The sequence below is a fragment of the Pygocentrus nattereri genome, chromosome 8, assembly GCF_015220715.1.
Source record: "Pygocentrus nattereri isolate fPygNat1 chromosome 8, fPygNat1.pri, whole genome shotgun sequence".
NCBI classification, from domain to species: Eukaryota; Metazoa; Chordata; class Actinopteri; order Characiformes; family Serrasalmidae; genus Pygocentrus; species Pygocentrus nattereri.
Window position 1 is genome coordinate 27,509,544 of NC_051218.1, and position 22,885 is coordinate 27,532,428.

Below are 22,885 nucleotides of genomic sequence, written 5' to 3' on the forward strand. Positions count from 1 at the left end.
AGTCAACATTACATCATAAATGGTTGTAGGCCTTTATAAGGCATTATACGGTGTCTTATCTTTATTATGGTTTGTGTGTATTTGTGTTCAACATGTCTTGTGCTAGACCACCAGTCTCTGGGAAGCATACTGGCTCTGGAATGCAGTGGGCACTGTTTATTGATCAAAGCTATTTAGCTTCTCAGTGTTACTCTTGGATGGAAAGCAGAAAATAAATTAGCCAGTGCATGTCAATTGCTCCCCAGTCTTCCTGACATTGCTCACCCTGCTGTGCATGGACACAAAAGGGCATGAAGAAGATGTGCTGATGCATTTGAGTGTCATGAACTCTCTGTCATTTTTCCAGAACGTGGATGCAATCGAGCTCTGAGTAAAAGTGAAGTTAGGGTCAGTGTAGCCTTTTGTCTCTTGGTGTGAGCACAGTGCTGGTTCAAGTCCACTGAATTAAATGGCCTGCAATTGTATAGCTATTTTCACAAGAGGTGAAAATAGAGAGTCCAGCAGTTTCATGATTGTCCTGTTCTTACCTGATTCAACTCATCAGTTATTCGGCAGGTTTTCCTGTGTTTGAGCAAAGAAATCACCGGACTGTGCAGAATCGATGACCCCTGCATCGTAAAACATTTTTAACCCCTGTCTCTGTCTGCCGCTTCTGTAGGATAGACGGTTATTCTCAGGAACAGAACTGTCCCTGGAGCCCAAATTAAATACTCAAATCTTATTATTTTAAATATTTTCTTTTTTCTGAAATTAATCATTATGGAAAAACAAATGATTTTTATGGATTTTAAAAACATTTTTAGTTACATTTTCCAGCTTAAGTTACCCATGTGGCCTATGCCAGTGGTCTCCAGCCCTGGTCAAGGAAAGCTACGTTCCTGCAAAATTTAGTTCCAACCTGTATCCAACAAGTTTCCCCACTCCTTCCTTAGTTCTAATATATCTGATCCAGCTACTCAGGGAACCAGGAAGTAGCTGATTGATTCGCTGGAGTGGGTGTGTCAGATTGTGGAGCTAGGCTCTGCATCAAGTCTTTCTCCAGGACCAGGGTTGGAGACTACTGGCCAAGGTACTCCCCCAGACCTTGTAGAGAATTTTAACTCTGAGGCCTCAATCTATTGTATTTAATTTTAGCTATATTAAAAACTTATTTGATTGTCCTATTCAAAGTTCATCTGTCTTTTGACGGAATACTGTCATGGCAACCGATAAGTTAAGTGGTTCGCTAATGTTAAATAAACAAACTTAGTATTCCTAACTTAGGCATGGTTGTTTAAGATTATCTAAGATGTATACACATAAATCTATACACATTTTCTAAGCTGCTTCTCTCTCAGGTCTGCAGGCAGGATACACCCTGGACAGGTCGCCAGTCCATCGCAGGGCAGACAGACAGACAGACACACATACACTGGACTGTGGGAGGAAACCGACATAGACATAGGGAGAACATGCAAACTCCACACAGAAAGGACCCTGGTCTCCTGGCTGGGGATTTGAACCCAGGTTTTACATATATAAAGCATGTGCACCCTCTATTCATCTGTAAAATAAAAGTGAAAAAAAAGCTCCCAGAAATATTAGTAAATATTAACTAATTTATTTCATGAATTGTAATCATATGCATGTCCAGCAACCCCACCCCTCTATGCTCTGTGGTCCAAAGGCACAGGCAATACTTATATGCAGATTGTGATTGAATGTGGCCGCATTCTGGAGTGATCTTTTGATCATGCAGTTTATGTTTTGGGAACAAAACTGGCAAGTTGATGAATACATTTAGTCTGCCAGAGAAGCTGTGCCTAACGTCAAAAACATGTTTCAAAAGTCATGGTTCACAACATTTGATATATGGAAAAGCACTGACATATGTAAAATTACATAAAACTCTCAGGTTATTTTCGTGCCATCGTTTTCCAAAAAAAGGTAAATTCAGGTGTTATTGTAATAAACCTTAATGTTATAACCATGGTTGAAATATGTATATATGTATAATATTAATATGGGGATATGTGCAAGAGTTTTTTTGTGAGGATAACTATTTCCCTTTTTCATTCTCAAAAGCAAAGCTGAGTTTCTTAGGCATTCTAGCACTGCTGGAGTCTTGACCTTGGAGATATGTGGACGAAGGACTGGCCAATCCTTCAAAGGTCACTCTCACTGGTCCATTCAGACTGCCCTCTCTTGTGCTGTGGGGATCTCTGTGCGCTGACCTTGGGCTCTGACTGACTATTAGAAGGTGAAGAACGCATAAACAGTTAGTACATATTAATGTACTGCATATCTCTGAAGGAACTAACAGAATTTAGTAAGGAACAGGATTACCTGTTAATGACCTGGAGAGGCATGCACCCTGGCTGCCTGCATCATCCCACTGATTAAAGCACAATATGTAAATAATGTAATAAAGACAAAGAATAGCATGATCAGAAATGCCAGCATAATAAATGTAAGGTCATGTTAGCTGTTATAATTACCTCCCACTTCTGATCACACTATCCTCTTAATATAATATAATATACAGTCCTACACAAAAGTTTGAACACCTCTGGACAAACATTATATATATATATATATATATATATATAATATATGATTGACTAGATTGATATATATGATTGACTAGAATATAAACTATTTAAATGAACCTGGCTGCCATGTGTTTGCGTGGAACTGTGTCTTTCTCCCAGACTCTGATGCCGCCGCAAACACGCTTTCCTACTAGCATCAACTGTGAAGTCCTGGTGCAGAGTGTGTCGGCTGTAGGCTGTAATGTGCTACAGAAACACAGTCACAATGTTATCCAGCCATACGTTTCTTGAATAGTCAAACAAGGAGTACAAAATGCATTGTCCAGGTAATTCTAACACAACCAGTGTCCTTTATCTGCTTTAACCCAGGTATTATGTTCAGATTTTAACCCCTTTAATCCAAGGTTTTTTATTTAGTTACCAATGTTTGAGTGACTATCATTCAGTAATCACTTGGTAACGACTCAAAAATTATAAGATAAAGATGCCAGACTGAGGAATTAAGGTGGTGGTTCCCACACAAGCCTTTAGGGTTAGATATATTCTAATTACATAGTCTGCATAAGAGATACAGTATGCTGTGTTCTTGTGACACAAATTGTGTTAATGTGATAAAGCAGTTTCCGAAAATGATGTGTTTCGTAAACACAATTTTTATATGTAGTTATACTTTCTGAATTACACACACAGGACAAACTCGAAAACTCTACATCTCGGTGTCATACCTTATTGTTGAAGTTGCGCAGGTTTGTGGATAATATCCTCCTTATGCTGTCCATCTCCTCTGGCAATAGTGATCTACTGTGGGTTTGATTTTCCTCACTGCCATAAAGAAATCGTAGCAATTAGGAGCTTATGGAAGTTCTTTATAGAGTTATTTCATAGTTGCGTGCTTCTATAGTACTGTGTAGTTGTTGGAGACTGCACTTCATTTATTTCATGGGCGCATATTTATTTAACATAAAATTTCACAGAAGCCCCAACATCTACATAAATCTTTTTTTCAGTGTTTAATGTGTCCTCCCTTTGCCTTTCCATTCTTTTTGTGGGACTTGCTTTCAGCCATTTCTTAGGAATGTGCATGTAAAGTTCAGTCATAGAATCCTGATTACATATTTAGACTTATCAGTCCAAACCTTATTTTACATCTCAGGTGTCCAGTTTTAGCATTTTACTGTAAATTTCCCAAAGTTTCCAGTTTCCAGTTTTGGAAACATATTTTCCTTTGACTATCCTCATCTAATCTTTTAGAAGTATTTCCTAAAAATATATAATTTATGAAGTTCTTAATAGCCATTTTTACTGGAAATTATGTGAAAGATGAATGTTCTCTGACTTTTGCTCACTACTGTATATGAGTATATTTATTCATCCTTTATGTGTGTTGCAGTTTCTCTCACATTGCAGGCGATCTCTCTCTCTTGCCCTCATCAGTCTCTCCCATCTGTTCTCGACGTTCCAGTTCCTGGTAGAGTCGCACGATGCTGGACTTGGGCTGCTTGTCCTCTCGGATCAGGAATCTCTTCAGGTACTTTGTGTTAAAATGCTCAAACCTGGGGATGTCCAGGCAAAAAAGTTGCAAAGTAATGCTTTTAGTAAACCCACCTGTATTGTAATAATGTTTAAAAAAATCCCACAAATATTGCAGCACCTAATAAACATCAGCGCCACGCACACTAAGGGGCCGCTGCCATATCAGAATTACTAGTCCACCACTAATATAATAATGGTGATCCTATGGGTGTCCCTTTCCCTTGATGGAGGGTATTGAGGTTGCAGCAACAGTTGGGCCACAGTTAGTAACTGTATTTCTACAAAGTCCAGGAATATGGTAGACATTCATGATAAATGGGCCAGTGTGTTAAGGTACTGGATGCATGCACCTAATAAATTATTATTAATAATTATATACCATTATTACCATTATTATCTAAGCTTTTGATCTGAGTCTTTTGCACTCTGTGACTACTACAAAACTACATTAGCACAAATCCATTTCAAATTCACAAAAAAATATTCAACACAATTTGAATAATTTGAGACATATCCCAATGTGAAGAGCTACACTGCCATCTTCTGGACAGTTTGTGTCTATGCAAGAAAACTTGAAGTTTCACCATTATAAACATGGCACTCAGATTAGTATTCTCTTTCAGGACAGTATTATGCTCAATAACAGGTCCATCTCTGTTAGCATTTCTCATACAAATTAAGGGGTACATATAAGATAATACTTGTCTTTCCAGTAATGCTGTCCCCAGTAGCCAACAACATCTTCTATCCCTGACAACAGGTGGTCCAGGAGCTGTGAAGAGAATGAAATATTAGCATTAATAAGGGAAATATATGCTGAGGTTATCCTTTTAGTAAAAGCACACTTCTAATATTTTGACAAGTGACTTAATGTTTGAAATTAAGTTTGTAAGCCGTGACAGCTTGGGACATCTTTTGAGTTAAAGGCTCTTTTACTGGCAGTTTCTCCCCGACCAGCTATAATGGCAACCTAGATTTTTATTCAAAAAAGATATCTAAAAAAACCTTGTGTCTTTTTATGTAGAGCTCTTAGACACTAATATTATATTCACTAAGCAAAGACCTTCAGTCCACTTTGTTAAAATGATAGTTTCTCACAGTAAAAATTAATGTCATTGGTGTCTGTATTTGTTTTAAGAGATTTGCTGAGATGTCAGCACTGCTGTAATGTAATACTCACCAACCTGCTTCCTGGAGATCTAACTTCAGAGTTTTGTTCCAACCTGGATCTAACATGCAATCCATCCCATTAAAGAATTTGGAAAAAGTGCCTCTATGTGATTCCAGTACTATGTTAAGCTAAGTGCAACACATTAACATTTTTTGGCTGTTCCAGATTAAATGCATACATTTAAATCTTGCAACAGAGATAAGAACATATTCTTTGCCTCATATCAGTTCCGTAAAGTGTTCTGACACAGAGCTGCTACAATTTTTTGACAAGCTACTATTTCATACTCATAGTCAGTGACTTATTTAGGAATTCTAGAAGGCCTAAACTGACATTTTGCCCATCTGTTGTAAATCAAATTGTGGTTGAATGATTCCAACATTTCTGTTGGTGGTCAATCTGACACATTAGGCCTTCAGTTGAGAAGGCCTTGATGGTCCACCTCTAGGCAGACTGTGAACGGAACTAGACTCCATAGGAAGGTAGATCTCCAGGATCAGAGTTGATGAGCACTGATTTAATTACTCACCCTGCAATGGACCTCCTCACTCACTGTGGGCAGAACTCTCTTCTTCCTTTTTACATCAAGTAACTCTACCAGAGGCTTGATGGTCATACCCTGAAGCACACATAATGGAGAGGTATTGATTGATTGATTCAGACAACCAGTGAAGCACTTATCTTGCTTTTAGCTAGTAGCCATTGATATATATCTAGTACAGCAAGAGATCTTGTGTACATTGATTAACCTGCACAAACACGGTAAACAGAATGACTACGATGGTGGTGGTGATGAAAAGCCTTTTCTTGGGGAAGTCTTCGATGAGGAAGACCAGAGAAAAACAGATTGCCCCTCGCAGGCCACCATAGGCAATGATGAATTGGTCTCGGAAGGTCACAGCATTGCGGCGAAGTTTGTTGACCACTGCTGTGAGAAGGAGCACACCTGAGGAGTAGAGTAGGGAGAGCACATGCCTAAAGATGATGGAAGAATAGATAAGTAAGTGAAACTACAATTTAATTAATAACAAATTGAGCTGCATAATCCCAACATTGGGCTTTTAAAGTGTCAGCACAGCATTATTCCCTCAGAGACCTTATAAAGCAGTGTTCTATTTAGAGTTGTATGATTCTGCTTACTTATAAGTTCAGGCTTCTCATTTTCAAAGAATGTCCAGAGACATTTTATCCACATTCAGTTTAAACCTGGCCACATAAATACGCATCTACAGTGATTCAAGCCACCTCCTGAAGTGATCCTTTTGATCAGATAGCAATCTGCCTCCAATGAGCCTTGGTTCCATTTACACTCTTTTGACAATCAGATAGCTGTCCCATCAGAATAAGAGGCATGAAGTGTAAATAGGTTCTGTGATATGCACTCACCGAGGGCCCTCCAGAGCAGACAGAGGAAGAGTGTAGAGGAGACGAAGGGCCAGCTCCACATGTGGACATCCTGGATGGTGGATACGCCCAGGAAGATGAATATCAGGGTTTCACTCACGCTACTCCACATCTTTAGGAAGTACTTGATGGTAGTGTTGGACTTCTCAGAGACGTTGGCCTCCACATACTGCTTCATAGTTACAGCACAGGTCACAATGCTATAGAGAAAACGGCGCAGATCTCTCAGAAATGTTCCTGTTTTAGCTAATGCCTGCGTTTAAGCTTTTGTTTCTTTCTTTTTAAAAGATAGTCTTCAAAAACGTTTGAAACAGGTTTGTATGAAAATACAAACATATGATTGTATATTATAAATGCTAATATATATATATATATATATATATATATATATATATATATATATATATATACACTGCTCAAAAAAATAAAGGGAACACTCAAATAACACATCCTAGATCTGAATGAATGAAATATTCTCATTGAATACTTTGTTCTGTACAAAGTTGAATGTGCTGACAACAAAATCACACAAAAATCATCAATGGAAATCAAATTTATTAACCAATGGAGGCCACACACAAAATTAAACTGGAAAAACACACTACAGGCTGATCCAACTTTGATGTGATGTCCTTAAAACAAGTTAAAATGAAGCTCAGTATTGTGTGTGGCCTCCACGTGCCTGTATGACCTCCCTACAACGCCTGGGCATGCTCCTGATGAGGTGGCGGGTGGTCTCCTGAGGGATCTCCTCCCAGACCTGGACTAAAGCATCCGCCAACTCCTGGACAGTCTGTGGTGCAACGTGACGTTGGTGGATGGAGCGAGACATGATGTCCCAGATGTGCTCAATCGGATTCAGGTCTGGGGAACGATCAGGCCAGTCCATAGCTTCAATGCCTTCATCTTGCAGGAACTGCTGACACACTCCTGCCACATGAGGTCTAGGATGAGGGCCAACCGCACCAGCATATGGTCTCACAAGGGGTCTGAGGATCTCATCTCGGTACCTAATGGCAGTCAGGCTACCTCTGGGCTGTGCGGCCCTCCAAAGAGAGCAGATCGCTCTCCACGGCGTCTCCAGACTCTGTCACGTCTGTCATATGTGCTCAGTGTGAACCTGCTTTCATCTGTGAAGAACACAGGGGTGCCAGTGGCGAATTTGCCAATCCTGGTATTCTCTGGCAAATGCCAAGCGTCCTGCACGGTGTTGAGCTGTGAGCACAACCCCCATCTGTGGACATCGGGCCCTCATACCATCCTCATGGAGTCGGTTTCTAACCGTTTGTGCAGACACATGCACATTTGTGGCCTGCTGTAGGTCACTTTGCAGGGCTCTGGCAGTGCTCCTCCTGTTCCTCCATGCACAAAGGCAGAGGTAGCGGTCCTGCTGCTGGGTTGTTGCCCTCCTAAAGCCTCCTCCACGTCTCCTGGTGTAATGGCCTGTCTCCTGGTAGCGCCTCCAGGCTCTGCACACTACGCTGACAGACACAGCAAACCTTCTTGCCACAGCTTGCATTGATGTGCCATGTTGGGTGAGCTGCACTACCTGAGCCACTTGTGTGGGTTGTAGAGTCCGTCTCATGCTACCACGAGTGTGAAAGCACCACCAACATTCAAAAGTGACCAAAACATCAGCCAGAAACCATAGGTACTGAGAAGTGGTCTGTGGTCCCCACCTGCAGAAACACTCCTTTATTGAGTGTGTCTTGCTAATTGCCAATAATTTCCACTTGTTGTCTATTCCATTTGTACAACAGCATGTGAAATTGATTGTCAATCAGTGTTGCTTCCTGGACAGTTTGATTTCACAGAAGTTTGATTTACTTGGAGTTATATTGTGTTGTTTAAGTGTTTCCTTTATTTTCTTGAGCAGTGAATATATATATATATATATATATATATATATATATATATATATATATATATATATATATATATATATATATATATATATTATAAATGCTATAAATGCTGCTAAATGCTGTATATATATAACATCCGTATATCTGTACACCAGTGGAAAATGTAAAGAAAATCTGTACTTAAGTGAAAGTATGGGTAATGCTTGGGTGAAAGTAAAAATGTATTGGCATTTAAACTTTAAAAACTTAATAACCAAAAATTTTAACAAAGACATTTAAATGATAAATACTTTTCTTCATTTGGTGTTCTATTGTGGGGTGACTAATCGGTGGTAGCAGTCGTCTGCTGAAGACAAATTGGTGTAGTTGTGGCCGAATGTGATATTATTTAATTTTACAATAATACGAATTGGGATGGTTAATAAAAAAAATTGAAATGCGCAAGAACTCAACTGAAAAAAACTTCCATTTTCCTGATGCTCAAAGTGAAAATAACATTTTTCATTCTTGCAATAATAATCGAGTAATAAGTAACTATTCAGATTTCTTAATACTTTATTAAAAAAGAAAATTAATTTAAAAAATACAAATCTTCCAAAATAAGACTTAAGTGCAGGAATGTACAAAGGAATACAAATACTCAAGTATTTTCCACCCCTGTAAAACCTTAGAAACCTTAATATTAACCTGTGTTACTTCTTAAAATGGCAGCTCAAAATTTCTAAGTGGAGTATTTTGTGCATAACAGAAGTAGAAGAAAAGGTAGCAGTACTGCAGATTATTGCTTACAGTGATTTCCAGCTCCAGCCTTGGAGCTTCTTCCTGTTCTAGCACAGCTGATTCAGTTCAAAGACTCGATCATTATCAGGAAAAACACAGGACAGTTAAGTACAGGTGGAGCCTCCAGCACTGAAGCTCTGTCTGAAAACACTGTTTTAGACTAATGTAAATACTACTCAGCAACGCTGCCAGCATTTGTCTATTTCTGCCAGACACACAATTCTCCAATCAGAAATTCTGAGCTATAATTTTGAGGTGCTGTTGCACTTAGCATTGAGACAGGCCCATATGAAGGTGTCAATGAAGTTCAGAAACACTGGTCTAAAGCTAGATTTCTGTCTTTCCTTTCCAATTAAATGTTTGAAGGTTCTAAATAAGAAATGTTGACAGATTTCTTAAAATGAAGGCTAGCCTTGTATCAGCTTGTATGGGATGTGTATGTGTATCTTTAATGAATGCAGATGGCCCAGTGTCTTTAAGAGTTTCGGGAAGTGACCAAATTATCATCAGTTGACTGAAGAAGAACGTAATGGACTGTTACCTTACACTGAAATGAGATCTCCATATTGAGTGCACATAACAAAGAAAGAATTGACAAATATGCTCATGCAGTAGTGTGATGCAATACGAGGAAGTCAGACATTGGTTAACCATATCCCGAAACAGTCTGAAAGGTTACAGTCTGTGCCAAGTTCAGTCACACTTCCTTGCCAAAGTATCCATAGTCTGTTATTTTGATATATTCTTTTTTTGTGTGCCATGAATTCTAGTTTTGGATAACTGAACAAGTGTGTGGAATTGTGTGTAGTGATGATACTGAGTAATATTTAGGGACAAATTTATTGAATGTATTTGACATACAATGTACTTTTTCACCCCCAACCCTTAGAAAATGTGTGTGTGTGTGTGTGTGTGTGTGTGTGTGCGTGCGTGCGTGTGTGGTGCTGCTAGCAAAAACAACCTAAGCTAAAAAGCTACAGCGAAATCAAAAACTGCTTTTTGTCTATATCATGGTATGAATCCCTGAAGGTACAGAAGCTGCTAATCCCTGTTCCATTTCAACTGTCACTGAAGGCCTGCTTTACCTCTAATCTGACTGGTCAGCATGCTCATAACATAGGCTTTGAGTTCTTTTTTTCAACGTGGGGCACCCAGAGCACTCAGCAAAAAACAAAACCGTGCAGGGCACAGCTTGGCTGTTAGCTTCGCTGTTACCAAGTTTAGTCAAATTAGCTAGCAAGCTAACTGCTACCTGTTCAGGTTCCTTATTTGTGAGTGTTCAAGAGGGTAAATCATTATCTTTTATAAATGTATGTATGTGTTTATGTATGTATGTATGAATATGAAGTTTGGGAGCCTGAAGAGGAAGTAGAATTGAAAAATACATGTAAGTAGAATTACCTCATTTTAGTTTAGTTTTTCCTAAATGCTGCTTTGTTTTTATAACACATTGCAGGACCTTCTGATGAACTCCAGTGGACAGATTGAAAGATGTGGAACCTGACACTGTTCCCCTTGAATGGCTGTAGTTTTGGTACAGTTTTTGGTAATCTGAGTTGTAGCTGTACTCACGCCATGATGCCAGAGAAGTGAAGCATTTCCGAGGTGAGGTAGGACAGGTAGCTGTAGAGGAAGACGAAGAGTGGGGCAATGACCTGGGCTCTGGCAGTGAAACGAGTGGTGAGGGCAGCAACCAGCCCAAAGAACAGGCCCACACACAGGCCTCCCAAGCCCACCACCACAAATTGACAGCCTCCTGCCAGCACGTCCACACCAGAAACAGAGGGCATGCGTAGGAAAGACTCAAACAGCTTATACAGCACCTACAGAACAATGGTGGAAGTTCAAACAAACTAGCCTGTTAGAGGTAAAAATATAAGTTTATATAATTCACCCTGATTCATAATTAAAAGCAAAACACCTGTAGATGTCAAGAGTGGGATATTAAGTTTCAGTTCTTACCACAGTGACTGCATCATTGAGCAGTGATTCTCCAAACACCAGGATGTGAAGCTGCTCATTGACATGGATCTCCTCAAACACTGAGAGCACTGCCACCGGGTCAACGGCAGCAATCAGACTACCAAAGAGCAGGAAATGGAGCAGGCTGACCTCCTCCAGGCCCCAGCCACCCAGTTGGCACAACCCGTACAGCGAAAGCCCAATACCCAGCACATTCCACAGCGTGCCCAGCACAGCATACCACAGGATGGTGCCCAGGTTTTCAAAGAAGAGGCGACCTGGTAGAAAGTAACCAGCATCCAAAACAATAGGTGGGAGCAGATAGAGGAAGAAAGCTTCAGCACTCAGGACAGGTGGTGCAGTGTGGCGGACCCCATAGATGACTCCTCCAACTAGTAGGCCCACCATAATTAGCAGACAGCTCTCAGGAACCACAGCAGGTATCCGGCCAGACCAGTGGAATCCTGGAAAAAATAGCATCTTAGAAATACCATCATCATTTAAACCTTTAGCATTGTTATGGCAGCTCCAGTGTTAAGAGTTTTTATTTAAGCGTGTCTTGTTTTGTGGCATCGTTTTCCATTTTACTGAAATAATTTCTTGTGGTTTATTAGGAAATGGATATGGATGGTTTGATATTATAGGGATTGTGTCAGCCAACAAGTACCATAGAGGCTCATTTTGATTGTAATGCTTGTGTGCTTTGTAAAACGTAGTGGTGGTGACTCTTTACCTATATCACATATCTTAGTTCTTGCATCATACATAGATATCCCTTCAAACTTGGTAAAGTATTCTAAAACAGCATCTATTTTCTGTCCAAGAACATTTAGGCATATTATCAGAGAATGTATCCATGATCAAAGGGCACCCAAATGAGTCACAGGATTAGAACTGAGTAAACAAGGCTCGGTTTTGAAGGAGAACCAACACATGCTTTTCCATCTGGTAGTATCTTTTACAAAAGATCTTTCAAATTCTCACCTAGTTTAGCCAATGATGCCAACATGATCCACAGCACAATCTCAAAAGGAGCTTGCACATGGTGGTAGTCCACACTGAAGACTCTGAAAGCTATAGGCACAGTGAAGTGGCCCTCTGCTTCATCCACATCGTTTTTGTCCATGCTGTGGTTCCCCAGGGAAGGTGGAGGATCTTGAGTGGACATTAGAGCAGATGAGGGGTCCAGTAGTAGCAGTAGAAGGTGGATGTAAGTCACAGTCATGGGCATCCAAAGATTTAGCATGCTACTGCCTGGCTAGGGGAGCAAGGGAGAGCGGGACAGGGCATGCATGTGCATATGTCTGTCTGGCCGTCCTTCCACGCCCCACCCTCCCCCAGCTCTGGCTGGATGCACTCGCCACTAATGTGCACAGGAATCTCTGAGCTAGCAGTGCAATCCAATCAGCTGTAAGAGACTTTTAAGGGGAAGCCACATCAATAAGACCAGGATAGAAAACACCAGCGTGGATTAAATATAATAAGATTTGATGTTCAGGCACATTATTCTGCCAGAAAGACTGTTCCACATCTGCTAATCTAAAAAAAAGTAGCAACAGGAAAAGGCAGGCAGGTGGCATTTTTATTATTTGGTGTCATTGAACTATTTACAGTACAGTACCATAATATAGCAGCAGGTGGCAGAAACACAACTTCCTTTTTGTGAAATGTACGTCAAACAATGTTGTCTTTATCTTATGTCATTTGAAAGATCTTGAACCAATAATTTTTCAGTTTATCTCCTGATTTATCATTTATATTTTGTTTATGTAGCCTCTATAAATCACAGGTGTATTACCTACTTAGGCTTATTAATCAGCAACTACAGGGGCTTCAGTGCAAACTAGTTATAGAAGTGTGTAATAAAATTCAGACAATTTAAGTGGTTAACTAAAATTATATAGTGTATGGTCTACTACACCCTATAAAAAAGGTTTTACAAGAGTTCTTTAGTAAAAACATGTCCTGTAACCTGCCTTCCACCCGATGACCGCTGGCATAGGCTCTGGCACTCCCCCATGACCCTGAAGGAGAAGCGGCTTAGAAAATGTATGTGTGTATGTGTTTAGTAAAAGCAGTGCTTGACATAGTCATAATGGAACAAAGCTTCTCTCTATGATATATATTGTGTCCTAATTGTGTTGTTGTCCCTCCCTGGTGTCATGTGACTTGTTAGAGTTACAAGGTTCCAGGTGTGAATGGGGAGCAGGGCTGTTAAATTTGGTGTTTTGCATACAATTCGCTCATTCTGGCCACTAGATATTCAACATGGCACCTCAGGGCAAGTGGTTTCCTCAAAATCAAGAGGCTTTATAGACAATTGGTTGCGTTTTGAGAGCAAGCCTCGTCTTATAGGTAGGTATGGTGTCCACCCCACGCGGGAGGGTACTGCCTTACTTTCTTGCTGCATAGGTCATAGTCTTTTAGTCGGCAGAGTAGTGTAAACAGTTGCTGACAATCCAGAGCCGGGACCAGGCCGCAGACAGACAGGCTAAACCGACCGTCTGCAATCCGCCTTGAGGCATCACCCAGGTTCAACTTTATTGAGACTGTCTTTGCCCTGAATTAAATCTAAATTTAATCATAGAAAAACTCAACCAGCCCATTTAAACAACCTAATCAATATATATCTGTATTCAGATGATAGCACTAACACCTTAGATCTAAAATTTGGACTATTCAATATAAGATCCCTAAACTCAAAAGCAGTCATCATAAATGAAATTATAAGCAATCATAAATTTTACATTTTCTGTCTTACTGAAACATGGGTTAGACCAGATGAAAATTCAGCTTTAAATGAAGCCACGCCTGTAGGCTATATTATGCACATAGGCCAAGATTATCAGGCAAGGGAGGTGGAGTATGTGTAATCTACCAGAATACTCTAGATATTAGTCAGAAACAATGTGACACTTTCACTTCCTCTGAGGTCCTTTCCATTCACGTTACAAATCCAGTCACAAAAAAGAACACATTTTCATTATTTAACATTTACAGGCCACGAGGGCCCTACACTGAATTTTGAAAAGAATTTAGTGATCTCACTGCAAACCTGGCTGTGTGCAATGATAAAGTAATAATTATAGGAAATTTTAATATTCACTTTGAGAAGGTAGATGACACACTAAAAAAGGCATTTACTTCAATTCTAGACTCTGTTGGTATTACCCAAAATGTAACAGGGCCTACACACTACTGTAGCCACTCGCTAGATTTAGTTTTGACACTAGGTCTTAACATAGACAAGCTTAATATCCTACCACAAACCTCAGCAGTCTCCGACCATTACCTAATTTCATATGAGCTACATCTTAGCCATAATATATGTACGTCCCCTCGTTATTCTACAAAGCGCTCAATAAAACCTTTTACCGCCCTACAATTTATAGAAAATCTGCCAGAACTATCAACGCCAGTTTTCACTCCATCAGACCCAATGGAACTAGATTTACTAACTGATTATTTAGAAAATACCTTCCGATCCACTTTAGAAAATGTGGCACCACTTAAAATAAAAAGAATAAGGCAGAAAAAGCTCGCCCCATGGTACAACGATAAAACCCGGACCTTAAAACAAACAGTTCGGAACTAGAGCGGAAATGGCGACAAACCAAGCTGGAAGTGTTCTGCTCTGCCTGGAAGGACAGCCTTATAGAGTATAGAAATGCTCTCACTAAAGCTCGCTCAGCATATCTGGCCTCGCTGATTCAGAACATTAAATATAATCATAGAATTCTGTTTAGTGTGATTTCCCTGAATCACAAAAAATCAGGCAGGTACTGAACCAGAAATTCCAGCAACTCTCACAAGTGAAGTTTTTATGGACTTCTTTAATAATAAAATTGAAAATATTAGACAACAAATTCAACCCACAGTATTAAACCCTACTTGGCTCTCATCTGACTTGGCTGATATAAAACAAAACACAGTTGTGGAAAAAAGCCTGGAAACTTTTTACCCACTCCCTCAACTAGAGTTAGAGAAGATTATCCCCTATGCAAATTGCACAACCTGCATACTTGATGCAATTCCCTCAAAATTATTCCCTCGAAATGCCCTATCCCTGCGTGACACAGAAACACTAGTACATGCCTTTATTACTTCCAGGCTAGACTACTGTAACGCACTACTGTCAGGATGTACGAGCAGGAATCTAAGCAAACTTCCTCTAATCCAAGATGCCGCAGCCAGGGTCCCTCACTAAAACTAGAAAATTTGATCATATCAGTCCAGTGCTATCATCACTTCATTGGCTGCCTGTTAAATTCCGTATTGATTATAAAATCCTTTTATTGACGATAAAGCCCTACATGGTCTCGCTCCTGAGTACCTGCAAGACCTTATTTCCCATTACGAGCCATCACGACTACTCAGATCCCAGAGTGCTTGCTTATTTATAGTTCCAAGAATTCATAAGGTTGCAGCTGGGGGAAGAGCTTTTTCTTATAAAGCCCCAAACTCTGGAATGATCTTCCAGAAAATGTTTGGCACTCAGAGACAGTCTCAATCTTTAAAACTAGGCTGAAAACTCACTTGTTTAGTTTAGCTTTTGGTAGTTAATGTTCCCCCTTAGATAAAGGCAGCAGATCCAGGGTCCATGGACACAGGGAATTATAGTAAACTGAGACGCTGGTGCTGTCGTCCCGCTGCTCACATGCAGTCACTCTGGGTTGTGGATGGTGGAGTGGAGGGATGCCAAACTGTTTCAGAGTGCTCTCGTGTCTGTGTGTCCTTCTGGTTCTCTCCTTTTAAGTAAGCTGTCATAGTCAGATCTGCCAGAGTCATTAGCCACACTCTGTAAATGTTTACATTCCCTGTTTTACGTACAAACAGACAGAATAAAACTAATTCCCTCTCCCTGCCTTTTTTCTGAGTATACAACCACCCACATGTCCGGCCGGACACTCAAGGACGACTGACTGTCGAGCCCTCCTGCTACCCACCTCCAGCTGCCCACGCCCCAGCTACCGCCACCTACCTTGGACTAGCTGCCCACCCAAAACTGATGTTTTCATAGACTCCTAGATATTACTACTACTAATAATACTGTTAATATTAATTAATATTAGTAGTATAATCACTTGTAGGTAGTTTGACCAGAGGAGGATGGGTCCTCCCAGTGAGGCTGGTTCCTCCCAAGGTTTCTTCCTCAGTTCTGAGGGAGTTTTTTCTTTGCCACTGTTGCCCCTGTCTTGCCCTCCGGGGGGTTTTGCATTCTTGTTAAAACTTTGTCTTTTCTGGAATTCTGTGAAGCTGCTTTGTGACAACATCCATTGTAAAAAGCGCTATACAAATAAATTTTGATTTGATTTTTTTTTTTCCAAGTTCTTTTTTTTTCTAAGTTCCACTCGGATCAGGCCTTGCCAGGGTTGACCAAAAAAATTGAGTCCATGAGTTCAGTGTCATATCCATATCATTTATATATAGTTTATTTGTTAAGTAAATAATGAACACCTGCATTATGAGTTTAGCTGATTTAGTTCTAAGTTTTTTATGCCTTAAATAATGCTATCAAATAGTTATTCTGTAACTACATTTTACTTGTTATAAAGTGGATCACTGTCATGTAGGAATATTTAATTGCTGCTCCTTAAATATGTGCTAATACTTAAAATGAACAATGAAACTTTGCATTTTCTAAAATGCCAAACATATTACTTTATGCTTATAGATATTATTTAGCCATTTTGTGCTTCCAGTAGTTCTTTTTTAGCTTATGAAGGAATCTTATCTTATTGGTGCTTGTTAAATACTGACTGATTTTTTTATTAGGGATTGTTAACATATGCAGCTTTTTATAAATAAAAAAAACATAAAATAAATAAACCACAAAGAACACATAATGAACAACAGATACGGCAGGTTATTACTTAGTTGAAATTGTATTTAGTTCATACAACCTCTCAGTGAAAATGTACCTTTTTATTATGTTAATTGATCTTGTTCCTGTTCCAGTTAAGCACAATTCATCATATCACACCAATTAAAAAACTTCCATATCTTCCATTGTGACTTTTGGCCACCTTTACAATGTCACCTGAGTTTTGATTGCATAACTATGCATCAAGGGGAGTGGAAAAACATTAATAACAACAAGATGTTTTAACCATGTTTTCCTCTAGTTTGTTAATACTGTATACATATACTAATATGTTCATAGTTTGTTAGCAGTTAATAATGTCAATTAAGGGAACTTAAAAATATTACCAAAAAGATAATAAATGACAATAATATGTTGATATGGAGAAACGATTATAAAACTGACAACTGTTCTGTAGTAATTTACTTACACATTGTATACTATTTTATTTGTTTCAGTTTAAATACAATTTTTTGTCATTGAAAGTCACTGTAGACATTACTAACTTTAAACATTCACAACACTGTCACAGTGCCCAGGTCTTTTAGGCTGTTCTACATTGGAAATGCGTAGCACTGGAGAACTGAAGGCCGAGCTGACCCGCTGGCTGTGGTGCCCCTGGCTGGTGGTGACGTTGTGGGTCATTTGGTTTGGTCTGGCCTCGATGTCTAGGCTTGAGTCCAGGTATGCCTGTTGACTGAGCTGAGGGAGGCTGGGTTGGGGAAGGAGCGGAAGCAGGCTGCAACCTGGAGAAGACCCGGGGCACGCCAGCCTCTCCTGTAAGTACTGGCTGTACACTTCTTGGAGCTTTCTGTCCAGGTAACCATTGATCATGGAGTTTGTTGGCGGCTCTCCATTCAGCATGATGCTGCTGTCCATGACCAGGTAGCCATCATCAGGGACATCAGCCTGCTGAGGAATGAACCTAAGCTGTTTGGGGCTTGAGTCATCCACATTTGATGTGTGCCATTCTTGCTGATCCACAGAGTCAATGTGAAACTCTTTGCTGTCGGAGAGGCTGCTCAGTTGCAGGGGGTTGGTCTGGCATTTCTCATACAAGGCATTGCTGGGCTCTAGACTTTGACTCAGACTTACACAGGGCTTAGAGAGGTACAGGTCAGGACTGGGCTTAGGAGCTATGTATCCTGACCGTTTCTCCACATGCTTCACATCTGACAATGCTGGCTTGACAGGCAGTGGTATGTCTGTTAGTGCAAGTTACAAGAGTACATTATAGAAATGCATTTTTCAGCAATGTATTTTTTTTCCATCACTTTACATATAATTTATGGCCTACCTTTCACCTGGGAGAGACTATAGGGATCTTGCCTGCTGTTTGTAGGGGGAGTGAACGATGCCCTGGTAATATCTGGTGAATGCACGTCCTCCTGTCTGTACTTTAAAAGATGTATGAAGCTCTCTCCCAGCATGTCCAATCAATCCTTTAGATTCAACAAGAACCATTAATTGACTGTAGTAACATCATTAGCATCAATGTTATAGTGGTAGAAGTGACACTGGTCCTAAAACTGTATCCAAGTCCAACAATGAAAGAGCATTCTCCTAAAATGACTTAAAAGTAGATATATTTAGTGGCACTTTTTAGTTCTCTTCATTTAATTCATATCTCTTTCATGGATGAACAAAAATGGCTAGATTTGCTAAATATGTTACATTTATCGATTATGCTGAATTCACTAATGTGATCTTACCCCCAGGTGGAGCTACATGTGTATGTAAAGTATATAGTATATATATATTTTAAATGTAAAACACATAAACAAACAATTAATAATGAAATAAACAAAAAATTCTTAATGCTCCATGACAAAGCTCCTTTACTATTATAGTGAAACACAGTACAAAATGATACTATTGTTTTCTAACACAGCCATTTATAGAAGTTGCACAAATTGTCATACTGATAGTGATGGATTTAAACAAATTACTTAGCAGATTATCTATTGCATCCTGTCATTTCATGAAACAGTTTTGGTATTTAGGGGTAAAACACATTTATGTAATTTGTCTGTTACAATGTCACTTACACAAGTTAACACAACAAGACAGGAGAACAAAATCAGTAGTAGAATGTTTTACATGCATTTTAGTTACTAGAGTGTTTGTGAATAACTTGAATGAGATGTGAATAAAATATTGTACAAACATCATTTCCATGAAAGTTTGGAAAAGTGAAAACAGAAAGCTGTGAGTATTAAGTTGTGTTCGACTTGTATTAAACTGAAAATTGAACAAAATCATGATGCTTAATGTTTTACATCATGAGTTTAATTTTCATTTTTTAATATCTTTTTTGGTGAATATGCACTTATTCCAAATTAGATGCCTGTAACATGTTCCAAAAAAGTTGGTGAAGGAGCATGTTTACCACTGTGTTACATCACCTTTTGTTTTAACAACACTGTTAAATGCTGTTACAAAATGTGATCAATTATTCTAGCAAATTGGCTTAAAGTCAGACTTCAAAACCCATTTTGTACTTTTTGTGACCCTGTACCTTAATTATGTTTATTTTTCTTAAACAAATAATTGAACATTTGTCGCTAACAAAACAATCACAGTGCTACTGAACGTTTATCAAATATTGACTCAACAGAGACAATTTTGGCTAAGTTTTGGCATTTGCTCAAAATACAAAAACACAAAAACACTAGCCAGTACATGACTAACAAACACAGCTTTGAACAGTTGTACACACATAAAATCATAATATTTTTATTAAAACACAAAGTTTACTTAATTGCAGAAAATGTGTTTCAATAGGGACAATTCTTAATGCTACAAACCGATTTTCATGCTTTGGGACAATTTTACCTCAAAACGTTTGGGATCTAACTATTCATCTTGTGCTCATGAGGTACAGAAATGCAAACCCAGGGGTATGGCTAAAATAAAATAAATCCTTGTTTCAGTAGAGACATGAAAATGTGGGACAGCATTTTTGAACAAGGTTTTTTTTATCAAACTTTAACCTCAACCATGATAGACTCTGGATGTTGAACTTTATGCTGATACCAATCTGTATGGTTAATTTCTTCTTTGATCTAGAGAACATGGCATACATTAAGTGGCCCTTATTAGTCCCACAATGGGGAAATTTCACCTCCACATTTAACCCTTCTGTGAAGTGAAACATCACAATACAATAATGAGCCTTGAGCACACTTGCCCGGAGCGGTGGGCAGCCCTATCCGCGGGCACATGTGGAGCCATTGGGGGTAGGGGGCCTTGCTCAGTCATATTCTGTCAGCTCTGGGGATTGAACGGCGACCTTCCCATCAGAGAGGTGGATCCCTAACCTCCAGCCCATGACTCCCCATTATTTCCATAAACATGTAGGTTGCTGATAGGTTGACTTATCAGACAATACACATTTCCACTGTGCATCAGACCATTGCAGATGAGCTTGAGCCCAGAGAACTCAGTGGCATTAAGGGTAGCATTAGGGTTAGCATTGTTGAATATGTCTTCATAAATGATGATTTGTACAATATATTCCTATATATAATATATAGCCCATGCATTGATGACCTGGACAGAAGCAGTCTGGTTTTTAATGCAGTTCCGTTGGAAGTATTGAATGTCACAGGAATTCAGTTGTCGATGCCTTTTATGCATAGAGATTTCACCCCAGCACCTTGGACCAGGCCTTTCCTTGATGCTTCTTTAACACCCAGGCATGATTACATCGCCTGTTTAAGATGTTTTTTTAAACATTTCACAACATTCCTAGTCTTAAATTGCCCCTGACTCAACTTTGTTGGAACATGTTGCAGGTATCGATTTCAGGATGAGTACATTAAAATAATTAAATAAATAAAAATAATGAAGCAAATAAGATTAAACATTAAATATCACATCATGAACTGTTTTGGTTTAAAAACCAGTCAACGTGGATTTACAATTTCCATTTATCTTAAGAATTTATTGTGTACATAATCTGTGACATGCACTGATTTTGGATTTGATCTATGGAAAAACTGAAGATGTTTCAGGTCCAGTCTCTCAGTAATCTCAAACTTGGAATTATTTATTGGATGAAAATGTAATTAAAAAGGAAACATAACATACAAAGCCCAAAACAATCCTTCAGTATTTTAAATATAGTTGCTTTTTCTATAATTATATTTCTGTTAAGTATTTTTATGAGATGATATGCTGTTTGAATAGCTTTTCCACCACTGGGCCAACCCTTAGGTTACCCTGTGTTATTATGCATGGATTACAGAAATACAGTAAATTTTAAAAGGAAGCATTTGTGCTACAACTAGTAGGTTTAGATGACGACGGTTGCAAAAAAGGTAGGCTGCTTACCAGGATAATGGATTTTATAAGGTTGATAAGGATCCCAGCAGTGTAGGTTAATCCACTGTTACTGTAAGATTAGGTCTTCAGTTACCTCTTTCTCACAACCAAGATAAAAGAGGACAACAGCAGATTCTTTCACATAGCTATAAACATCTGCTTTCTAAACTGGAACAGGAACCGATGCTCAGTAACACGAGTGCCGGAGGTCACAGTTTGAGCTGAAAATGAAACTGATGTGGTCCAACTTACAAAATGAGCAGATCCCTTATTTTCCAGGGACTTTGTTCTTGTTCAGATAACTTTGCTTTGAAGAAAGTATGACTCTAATGCATGGCGCTTTGCCACAGTGCAGAAATTACCCATGAATCTTAAAGTAACGATTCCCCATTTAAAAAAAAAAAAAAGCACAAAAAAGTTTTATAAAAATAATGCACTGAAGTTGGAGTTGAGGTGCACTTGAAGATGCCATTTGGTTTGTGGAGTAACTGGATAAGCTGTTTTTTTCATATTGTAATGTACCTCAGTTAACTTATAAGTTGAATCAGTTGTGTTAGAACTTTCAAAATATCAACTGTGAAGAGCAGCAGCACCTCAGAGCTGAGATTTGGCTACTCTTATAGATCACACCACCAGTCTATCTGTAGTGGTTTAATCTAGTACTGGCATTGCCCAGAACAGAAAATGAATCTGGCCTAATAAATTAATAGGAGTCAGTCAGAAAAGGAAAAAAAGGTAGTGGCCATGAAAGCAAGTTTCTTACAGGGCTCATATTATGAAAGTCAGAAATGTCACTTTTTTCAAATAAGAGATAGAATGAAGACATTGTTAAAGTTTCAAAATCTACCTTTCACTTCCCATTCCGCACAGCCATATATGGAAACTGAGCTTCAAAGAAGAAAAAAAAGCAAACTAAGCCGCTTGTTTTGAATTCATTGTTTTTGTGATATCACAAAAAATAGCACATTTACATACACTGATGAGCTGAAACATGGCCACTTACAGAGGAATCAAATAATGTTGATTATCACCTGTCAGAGTCAACAGTTACATTAGTGCATGTCAATGTCTGAGATATAGTAGACAGGCAACAGTTGGTTGTTGTAGTTGACATAAAGAGTATGGGAGAAATGGGCAGGTGTGAATACCTCAGCAACTTCGACAAGGGCCAAATTGTTATGTCCAGAGAACTAGGTCAGAGCATCTCCAAAACTTGGCTTCTGGGGTGCTTCTGGTCAGCAGTGGTGAGTACTAATAACCAGGGTTGGGATGTAACCGAATGCAAGTATTTGGAGTATGTATTCAGAATACAGAAGAATGTGTATTCAGTCCATGTTACTAGTTAAAGGCAACATTCACAATACAGTTGCTTTTTACATTTTAGAAGAATACTTTTAGAATACTTACCCAGCATGTTTTAAAAACTATACAATAATCCAAAGAAACCCAT

General features: G+C 39.1%; 2 protein-coding genes across 2 annotated transcripts; both read right to left on the reverse strand.

Moving 5' to 3' along the window:
• Positions 1–2,011: 2,011 nt before the first annotated feature.
• Positions 2,012–12,471, reverse strand: LOC108430890 (sodium/hydrogen exchanger 2-like). Its single transcript, XM_017703707.2, has 12 exons — positions 12,231–12,471; positions 11,247–11,710; positions 10,857–11,107; positions 6,622–6,839; positions 5,985–6,181; positions 5,765–5,854; positions 4,766–4,836; positions 3,932–4,084; positions 3,257–3,353; positions 2,649–2,777; positions 2,326–2,374; positions 2,012–2,229 (listed from the first exon to the last, which is right to left on the reverse strand). Exons 1-12 carry the CDS (start codon positions 12,469–12,471, stop codon positions 2,039–2,041), a joined length of 2,151 nt encoding a protein of 716 aa, XP_017559196.2. The 3' UTR covers positions 2,012–2,038.
• Positions 12,472–17,112: 4,641 nt separating this feature from the next.
• Positions 17,113–21,598, reverse strand: LOC108430891. Its single transcript, XM_017703708.1, has 3 exons — positions 21,445–21,598; positions 18,407–18,551; positions 17,113–18,314 (listed from the first exon to the last, which is right to left on the reverse strand). The coding sequence occupies exons 2-3, from the start codon at positions 18,537–18,539 to the stop codon at positions 17,617–17,619; spliced, it is 831 nt and encodes a 276-aa protein (XP_017559197.1). The 5' UTR covers positions 18,540–18,551; positions 21,445–21,598; the 3' UTR covers positions 17,113–17,616.
• Positions 21,599–22,885: the final 1,287 nt, after the last annotated feature.